Source organism: Triplophysa rosa, linkage group LG11 (assembly GCF_024868665.1).
Source record: "Triplophysa rosa linkage group LG11, Trosa_1v2, whole genome shotgun sequence".
Taxonomy (NCBI): Eukaryota; Metazoa; Chordata; class Actinopteri; order Cypriniformes; family Nemacheilidae; genus Triplophysa; species Triplophysa rosa.
The window spans coordinates 19,536,800-19,546,649 of NC_079900.1; the positions used below are offsets into that span (position 1 = coordinate 19,536,800).

Genomic DNA, 9,850 nt, shown 5'->3' on the forward strand with positions numbered 1-9,850 from the left:
ATTACTCATTGTAACCGTTTGTATTGTGATTTTATTTCATGAAATTCCAGTCTTGCTGGCTCCCTAAATCCGTTTTCTTCATTATTTACTTAACTGTCACAAAAGTTTTGTGGAACCACCAAGGCTTTTCTTTTATATGGGAAGTCTTTTGTTTCTTATGGAGGGCTGAACATTAAAGTGCTGCGTTCTAATGACTTGACTCAAACTTTCATCTTACGCAATGTTTTCAGAGCAACCGGAAATTATATCATGCACCAATGGGTTTTTTTGTTTTTTCTGACATGCTTACACTGTTAAAGTCTTTGCACATACAGTCCGAAATTTTCGTATGCGTTTTTTCGTATTTGGCACTGTCTACGTTGGTAGGTGTCTCTGAATTGTCAAAACGCCTCTCAAAATGCTTGCAACGGATGCGAAAAAACGCAGAAAATCTAACCCAGTCCGATTTTTTTATGACGGATGAAAATATCGGAGGCAGTGTGTAAATGTGATTGACACAACGTGAGGTCGTATTTATTTTTGAACGCGGAAATTTCGGACGCAAATTTCGGACTCAATGTCCAATGGCCTTTACTTTTAACATAGTATTTTTATAATCCTTTAAAGTTAAATCTTTTAAAAACAAGATTGTGTAGGCTAATACTGCTATTATGTGCTGTTCCTTTCCATCCTGCATTTTCCAAAATTATCCCACCATGCTGTTTCCATCGTCTCTTGGTCCCACGTCTTCATGTGATATGAATTCACAGGCCCCAATTCCCAAAATTTGAACTTTGCAACACATGGAAATGTGAACTTCTCTTCACTTGAGCTTCTTCTGTTTCCAGTCTTCGTTTGACTGTAAGTCAATGGGACGAAAATATGAGACATTTTAGGGAGCTTACTAGGTTTTAGAAGATAGCATTATGTACTACACATAACAGTACGCGCAAAAACATCCCAGTAATACAAAACGACAGTGAAATTAATCACCACTTATCAGGGAATGCCTAAATTTATTAAAATATTATATATTAAAAATTAAATATTAAAAGAGCAATGTGGAGATTTTAGCAGCATCTAGTGGTGAGGTTGTGAATTGCAACCAACGGCTCACTCCACCCCTCCCTTTCAAAGCACTACGGTGGCTGACACAGGACGTCATGTTTTCGATTCTTTGCCGAAGGAGATAAAGTATTTACGAAACGCTTTCTATGAAGCAGTTTGTCCTTTTAGGGCTACTGTAGAAACAACATGGCAAATTCCATGTAAGGAGACCCGCAGTGTATGTAGTGTAACTAATTCTAAGCTAATAAAAACATAACGCTTCATTATGTAAGGTCTTTATACACATCTGAACACATAGTTATGTATATTATATTGCATTTGAGTCGACACTGAACCTTTAAATAATAATTCACTCAGCCTTAACCCAAAACCCTCACTGATGATTGACTAAAATGTATCCAGGTGTACTTCTAAGAAGAACAGAGTGCCATAGTGATGCAATATAAGAAAATCTCATCTATTTCCTCCTGAGATGAGAATAGCATGCTTGCGTCTAGACGTCCACTGCTCCTGCCGAGATCCCGTGGGCTGAGACCTGCGACGCTTTCTGTTATGTCCAGCCTCTGGGTGTTGCTGTCTGCAAAGGCCTGAACCAGAGATGACCCAGACTCTGAGAGGAACGGCCCAGACGCTGCAGGAATGTGTCAGACAACCAGCATGCCAAAGATAATGCTGGAAGTTTCTGGAAGAATGCTGGCAGCTTTCCTCTTAGTTCTTTCAGTCATTGAATGTGTACGTCTCCGAGAGCCAAATCTATGCCCGCTTGGCACTGTGTCTTATTTTTGTGCACTGTCTGGGTCGGTGAATATTCCCATGAGCGGGTCGGTACCTATCGTGTGCTATGTCTGATGATGTCATCATTGTTTTCCTTGTTTTGCGACATGGCAGAATGATGGTCTTGTTTAATGAGATTTGTAACTCCTGTATTCGCTCAATTAGTAAAGAGGTCCTCTATTCAACGCGGGGAACCTTGGGCCTCGTTTTACCGAATCGGACACCTCCCCACTCCACTACTCAACCCCCCAGTCCATGGCCCACATCCACTCCATAGATTCGGGACACACAGCGGCCTCTTCCTCCCCCTCTGGACTGCGTTCCATTTCCCTTTTGATTGTGATTGGCAGATTCTTTGTCCCATTGTATTAAGCTGTCGCTTCTGATGAAGACACGCACACACATGCATGCATAAGAATGCGCACTCGCACACCTTGGCCTTCTCGGGAAGCAACTTGTTGAGCAGACCAAAATGAGTCACAAATAGCAAGTGCGCTCACATTATCTGCAACAGGAGCGTGTTTAGTCATTTGAAAACTGGGGACTCGCAGTCTGTGATGGCCGTATGCTGGACTCTGTGCCGTCCGTCTGCAGCGGTGTGGCTGAGAGGGACAGCTGGTGGGGGAGGTGAAAGGGATGCTCAATGTTGTCTGAAGAGGTTGTCATTAACACAGCTCCTCAGGGATGGGAACCAGGTCACATTCTCCCACTCTGCACAAAGCAGTGTGTGTGTGAGAAGGCTGGGGGTGCCGAGGGAGGGTGGCAAACGGGGACTAGGCCATGACCTCTTTATATCCATCAACATATCATTGGCCGGGTGTGCGCTGTCCAATCTGTAATGCGTCGGCATGTACTTACGCGCTCGTTTGGGTTAAATAAACCCCCTCTTTTGCTCTTTGCTATCTCTGTGCTCCTCTGCTGTCTTTATGATGCCTGTTAGGCTGCCTGGCGGTCGTTTACAATCTCCATCCAATCTTTTTTTATTTCGCTCCACCTGATGATGCATGCCAAGTGTACAAAGGCAAATATTTCGTGTTCACATTTGTTGGGAGGTGGTTTAGTACTGGCTGTAACCATATGTTTCATGCTGTACACACAGTGTTTCTGTATTAAAACACTTGTTGCATGTTTTCATGGTCTCTTTTTGATCCCTGTCTCCCCGGTTCACATGGTCGAAAGACAGACCAGTGCAGCAACCTCAAAATGCTCTGCTGCCCTCTGCTGGTTGAATTGACAATTTCTGGCAGGCGTGTTCTTGGCTGACATCCCGTGTCCCTAGAAGTTCCACAATGTTAGGATTGCTTTAAGGTTGTGTTTGGGTTGCTCATCCACTCTCTATTAAAAGCTGAGTTTAAATAAGTTCAAATAAAGGATGTGCCAGGAAACAATAATAGATCAGAATAAGAAAGACAAATGCAAAACTATTAACTCTAGTTTAATCCATTTTCACGATTGATAAAACATAAAATATGGCTTTATTACTGCTGAACCGTTCAAGTTAATTAGAAAACAAAAATAATAACATGGACTTAGCTTATTAAAGGAGAGAAACTGATCTGAAACAGATAAAAGTCAGTAAAGTTTAAAATTAACCTCTCAAGTAAATCATTAATATATAGAAAGGCAACTATGCGATTGTTTGTCACTTCATGAACGACACAATCACTGGACCTTCACGTTTAGTTTAGTCTTGTCTGTTTAATGAGATTCTAGACTGTCTTGTCTGGTATGGAGTATTTGTTTTGTGCATATGCAACAGTGTTTTGTAAATCACAAATAAAAGAATAACTTAGAAACAACTCAATCCTCTTAAACGGCTATGCACTCACAGTAACTATTTAAAGTGATAGTTCACCCCGAAATAAATATTCTGTCATCTTTAACTCACCCTCATGTCGTTCCAAATCTGTATGTCTTTCTTTGTTCTGCAGAACACAGAAGAAGATATTTTGAAGAATGTTTGTAACCAAACAACACTGGACCCCATTGACTTCCATTGTATGGACACAAAACCGAGACGTTTCTAAAAAAATATTTTGTGTTCCACAGAAGAAAGAGTCATATTAATTGAATGACACGAGGGTGAATAAACGACTAAATAATGTTTATTTTGGGGTAAAATATCTTTTTAATTGAATTAAGGATTATCAATGCAACACGTTTATAAATTTAACCTACAAGCGTATCTCTTTATATAAATGTTTTTATTAAGGAATACTCTTATTGTAGTATGTTTTCATTTAGGTGTGACCTGTTCTCCTCTAAAGGGATGTGTGATGTAAGTGTCTCACTGTTGCCCTCTTCAGTCAGGAGATATGGTGCGTCTGCGCAGACAGCTGCATGTCAGGCACTTAAGGAGGCTCATGGTAAAGTGCATAAGCGAGCCAAAGTTAAACAGTAGATTGTAAAAGGCGTGCACTGAAAGTCCACCAGTCTCATCTGCGTACTTCATGGCCACGATAGGCGTGTAGAGGCTGTTGGTCAGATTGCGGAACCGGGGTCGACTGGACTCGACGACTTTCTTGACACACTGGAATGGGGGACATTTATATAGTTCATTATAGAAATAGATTTAATGTATTAAAATGCATAAATATATACAGGGATTACAATATTTTAGCATAAATGAACAGAAAAGCAGTAAATTACAGCTTGCAGTGAGCATGGTAAAGACTGACACATACGTTAGCAATATCGTCAGGGGTTTGACCCATTGCCTGAAAGATATCAATGGAGGATGGCAAGTACACATCCTTAAAGTATCGGACTGTATCTGCATCTGCTCCAGGATATTCCATCTTTGCCACTTCCTCCATCATCTTTGTCTCAAACTCTGTGTGTACTGGTCCCGGCTCAATCATAGACAGTCTGGGAAGAGACAATGTTACTGTTTGATAGGACTGTGAAATATGTGAAAATAGATCATTTATACAAACGTCGGATGCAGAATTTTTGTCATTCAAGTAAGTTATTTGATTTTTAAGCATCTGAGCAATTTTTAAAAAAGTCATCAACCTTGGAATTTAAAATCAAAGATTATAAAATGATCAGTTCTGGTCCTTGATTCTGTTTGGTTGAGCCAAGTTCTAAGCCGTTATAAAATATCCTGATTTATAACTGCTGACCGCATTACATAGCCTAAATATCACATTATTTATTTTATGTTATGAAACATTCCTAAGCATATGGAATAACTGTTTTATAAAAGCAATAAGCCCATGTGAAGCAGTGGTTTGTGCATTTTATAACAGCTAAGGGAGTTGTGTCACTGTAACCCACTGCTTCTTGGATCTTATTGCTTTATTGCTATTTCTAGCTCTATGTGAAGAAGTTAATATAGATTTGTTTCTTTAAAGTAATTTTTGTCAAAACTGTTTGAGTAGGCAAGGATGCTGCTGTACTTCTGAAACCAGAAGTCAAAATGAGCTGTTTTTCAGGAAATGGAAAATTGATTACACCCGCACCTGATGCACATCACTGGACTCCTTAAATACTCTCATCTTTCACTTGTTGTCAGGTATTGTTTTATGTTAGCGTGTGTTTTGCGCATGAGCCTTCTGTTATTCTTTGTGGATTTATTAAAACAACTCTTTTGGAATATTTCTCCTTATCGTGCGCATTGTGTACCCACTACAAGTTACACTACCGGTCAAAAGTTTGGGATCACTCACTCATTCTTTATTTATATATTTTTTTCCACATTTTAGAATAATAGTGAACTCATCAAAACCATGGAATAATGCAGTTGTAACTGTGGGAATTATGTCGTGACTTTAAAAAAAATGTAAAAAAATATTTTAGCACCTTCAAAGCGTCTTCGCAAAATCGTTCTCTTGGCATTTTATAAGCCAGCTTCTTGATGTCTCAACCTGGGACGCTTTTTAAACAGTATTGAAAGAATTTCCATCTATGCTGGACTCTTATTGGCTGTTTTTCATTCATGATTTTGTCATGTTTTTCTAGAAAGAAATTAATATGTTGGCAGAATTATATTTTTGTCCACACAAGTCATTTTAAACATTGAAACACACCTTCAGATTAAAAGATTTTTAAGAGCATAAGAAACATTTTTGTTAAGTGATCCCAAACTTTTAACTAGTAGTGTATATATATTTATGTGTAGATACCACATTTCATAAACAGTTGTAATTCAAAATACTTTAAGGACCAACTATAAGACAACAGATCACTTACTTCACATCAAACTTCAGCAGCTGCACCGCCAGGCTCTCACAGAAGCCCTCGATTGCAAACTTTGAGGCTGTGTAGACGTCATTGAATATCACACCTGCGGTTGAATTGAATAGAGATGCTCTCAGTTATAATGCAGTTGCTCAAACCATGTGTGGTATATATGGTATTTCATACTACACTACAGCTGAGTGCAGAACTCTGAATGGCTTTATTGTCCCTGTCAACAATTCAGCAGTTTGACAGATTTCAATGATCCATAGTCACCCCTCTGAATCCCAGCGAGCTGTCTTACCCTGCAGGCCCATAACACTGCTCATGACGATGATGTGCCCGCTTCGCCTCTTCTTCATGTCCGGCATGATCTCTTTAATCATGCGCACTGTTCCGAAGAAGTTGGTCTCGAATACCTTCTTCATTTCATCCAGAGATATGCTCTCCACAGGGCCCAGCATACCCACGCCAGCATTATTAACTGGAATAGACAAAAGGTAGAAGGTCGGACACGGATGGTTACAAAGGACTATTTACTGAATTCTCATTGATCTTTGAGACACACAAGCTCCTATTGTTTCCAATGAGGTGAACTAGCATCTTACATTAAATCAGTAACATGTCTTTGTTTGATCAAAGGCACTCACTGAGAATGTCAATGTGACGGTCCTTGACACTGTCGATACACTGCTTGACAGATTCATCACTACACACATCCAAAGCCAACAGCGTCAATGTCTTTCCGTATGCGTCGCCCTCCGCTTCCACCAGCCGGTCCTTCTTTTTCAGGTCTCTCATGGTGGCAATGACTTAAAGTGGCAGAAAAACATGTTGTCATGTACAGTACAATGCAAGGCTAAAACATACAAGGGCACCCGTGGAGATGTTTAAGTCTGAAAATCACTGCAGGAGATTACAGTTTGATTGACTTGGGCTTTGAGTATGTCAGATAAAAGAGACCAAACAAGTTTTAAGTGTTGCTTAATTAAGCCGTGGCTGAAAGATAAACTGGATTTTTTCCTTTTGCACTTTGAACAGCTGAGAGACACTGACCTACATCGAGTATCTGATTTGGATCACGGGACTGATAATACAGTAAGGTTAAGATGACATTAATCTTTTCTAGTTCAAGTTGTTAGACATGAAATAATCAAGCTTGTTTAGATTGGACTTCTGATGACAACCCCACTCTGATGAAAGTGCCCTGTCATCATCTTATCACTCTTATGTCATTCAAAACCTGTATACGAGTTTCTCTTCTGTGGAACACAAAAGCAAATATTTTGAGAAATGTCTCAGTGGTTTTGTGTCCTTACAATTAAAGGGGCCCAATGTTGTGTGGTTACCAGCGTTCTTTAAAATATCTTCTTTTGTGTTCTGCCGAAGAAAGAAACTCGTACAGGTTTGAAATCACATGTGGTTTGGTAAATGATGAGAGAGTTTTTGTAACTTTCATCTCTTTAAGTCCTTATGTGTTGTTTTCTTAGACAAAGACCCAGAAATCTCTCAAATGTTTCTGTTACAGTTTTAGAAGAGTTCTGAACAATGTCACAAACTGAGCTCAGATTTGCCAAGTCTGCAAAGAGCATTTCTCTCAAAGAGCATTGTACACAAATCTAGATGTTTTATCCATACAACTTACATTAATTGTATAGCTCATCTGGAGATAATGGATTTGTGCATAAAATAAACAAATAAAGTAGATTACCACTCAATTTTCAGGATTTTTTTACAGTGTATTGTCTTTTCAGTGTATTTTCTTTCTCCTGAAACCAAATTTAGGAGAAACATCTAAGACAAAGTCTATGCTTAAAACACAACTGAGTTGTGAGTATAAAATTGCATCAACTTTTTCCCCTGGGAAAAATGATATTGTGAAAATAATCATAATTAAATAATAAAAATCAATAACAACGTTAATGTTTTGTGCAGTTCAGTTACAAATGTTACATCATATTTATTTTTGCCCATTTTGGTCTGTTTTTCTCCCATCGTGAGTACCAACTTGATTTGTTCTGACGTCAACTCCTTTCGGATTCAACAGAGGATGCTCCCGAGCCTCTTGGGTTTATTAAGATTCATTAATTTGGCAGATCAGTCTGTCATCAGACAGTATCCCTGATCAGCCACAGCCCAGCTGTTGTTGAAAAGGGCCAGTGAGTGTGACTGGCCCCAGGAGGAGGCCGTTATGCATCTATAAGGTGATGATGGAGATGCAGCTGCTTGGAAATCTCAGTTTCTGTCTTCTCAAACTAAATTGCACATGCTTATATAAATCACAAGCCTGCAAGGATTTACTGCACCTGATGAGCGGAACACAACACGGCCTGTTTGGCCAAACTGGGGCAGAACATTAACATCTCATTATTGAAGCTGTTGTTTCAGAGTGAGACTTGAGGCAGATTAAACATTCTTGAATGGGCCAATGAGATTTTTTGGCTGCTTTGAAGATGGCGAACATTGCTCCACATTGAAACCAGAACTAACGCGACGTTTAATCTCAAAGGATTTTGTGTTCTGCGAAAAGCCACTGTCGCAACGTTCTTGAAAAGAGAACAAAGTTCAAATGGATTTTATTTGGGACACGAGAAAGAATATATTCTGCGAATAGACACGTTCATAGGATTTCTCTATGTTGACTTTAATAAGAGCTTCCCGCTCTCATAGTAAACCCGCAAGCACTGTATTTGACATTCATGGATCTTCAGATGTAGCTGAGTAGGAGATAACAGCACAGTGTTGAGATGAAGTCTTCAGATGACCCTAGTTTATAGCCCTCACTTGTCCAGGTCTCAAACTTTGTCCCTCTCCCGACACTCAATCCAGTGTGTGCACTATGGGCGCATTAGACACGGCACTAAACCGGGGCAGCGGTCTACAATTCACAGCCATAAAGAGAGCTTTGTACTGGAGAAGTCACTTGAAAGAGAACTGGCAGTCTCTTTATGATCTCCGCCTGGCAAGCGGCTTGCGGATCCGTACCCTGGAAACTGCGCTTTCACATGATAATAGACCAACCAATGCGGGTTAAGAGCCTTTAGGTTCAACTAGAGAAAATTAAATGTACATTATAGGAGTTCATATGACGAGACAAGCGAATCCCTAGCGTACGGTGTGTTACGTAACAAATAAACATCAAGCACGTAGCACAATAAGACTATACAGAACTCTATGCGCACACTTCTAGATTCGGTCAATCAGTTTCAAAACGTTCTAAAATACGTCACGGTTCTTTTAGAATTCCTATTAGGCATTAGAACGCAAATAAGCGCGTTTACCATGGTAACGCTTGTGTTCGTCCCTGGCCAGCAGCACGGCGATCCGCAGTCCGATCCCAGAGGAGCAGCCGGTGATGAGTACCACTCTCTGTTCGCCGACGCTCGCCATAGCAGCTCCTGTGTCAGCGGCGAGCTGGATCGGTGGACTTTAAAAAAACTTAAAGCAGATCGGCGCTCATGCGAGCGGGTTACGCGGTCACATGTCAGGCAGAATGCGATTACGCGTCCGTCAGCATTTACTGTACTGCTTTGGAAAACACAGATTAACTGAGCGGGATGACGCGTTAAAAGAAAGACGCGTGTGGGGGGGTGTGTGTGGAGGTGGGTGGGGGCTGGTAAATAAACACATGACACAATCAACAGTTAGAATTAAACTGATATATATGTGTTTATTTATAGAACAAAGTTCTCACTGTGTTGATTTTAGGCCTACATGCAAGTTACACATGGATGCGCAATTTATGTTTAGGCCTACTCAATAATTGTTCTTTTTCTCCTTCTGTCCAGAGATCTGTAAATTAGATTTGCTTTTATGTATATTTGCTATTCCAAGTATTTACACAGTC

The 9,850-nt window shown here is 40.1% G+C and overlaps 1 protein-coding gene across 1 annotated transcript; it reads right to left on the reverse strand.

The window, feature by feature from the left end:
* Positions 1 to 3,237: 3,237 nt before the first annotated feature.
* On the reverse strand, positions 3,238 to 9,577 carry rdh8a (retinol dehydrogenase 8a). The gene is made up of 6 exons (XM_057347116.1): positions 9,285 to 9,577; positions 6,654 to 6,815; positions 6,308 to 6,487; positions 6,016 to 6,109; positions 4,506 to 4,689; positions 3,238 to 4,351 (listed from the first exon to the last, which is right to left on the reverse strand). Exons 1-6 carry the CDS (start codon positions 9,391 to 9,393, stop codon positions 4,124 to 4,126), a joined length of 957 nt encoding a protein of 318 aa, XP_057203099.1. The 5' UTR covers positions 9,394 to 9,577; the 3' UTR covers positions 3,238 to 4,123.
* Positions 9,578 to 9,850: the final 273 nt, after the last annotated feature.

Excerpts from the sequence above, each read along its gene's own strand:
- rdh8a (XM_057347116.1), bottom strand. The coding sequence starts at position 9,393 with ATGGCGAGCGTCGGCGAACAGAGAGTGGTACTCATCACCGGCTGCTCC. Across the intron at positions 4,690-6,015 it reads CTGCTGAAGTTTGATGTGAA|ACTGTCTATGATTGAGCCGG; the intron begins GTAAGTGATCTG and ends GTCTCTTCCCAG. Across the intron at positions 4,352-4,505 it reads CCCCTGACGATATTGCTAAC|TGTGTCAAGAAAGTCGTCGA; the intron begins GTATGTGTCAGT and ends CCCCCATTCCAG.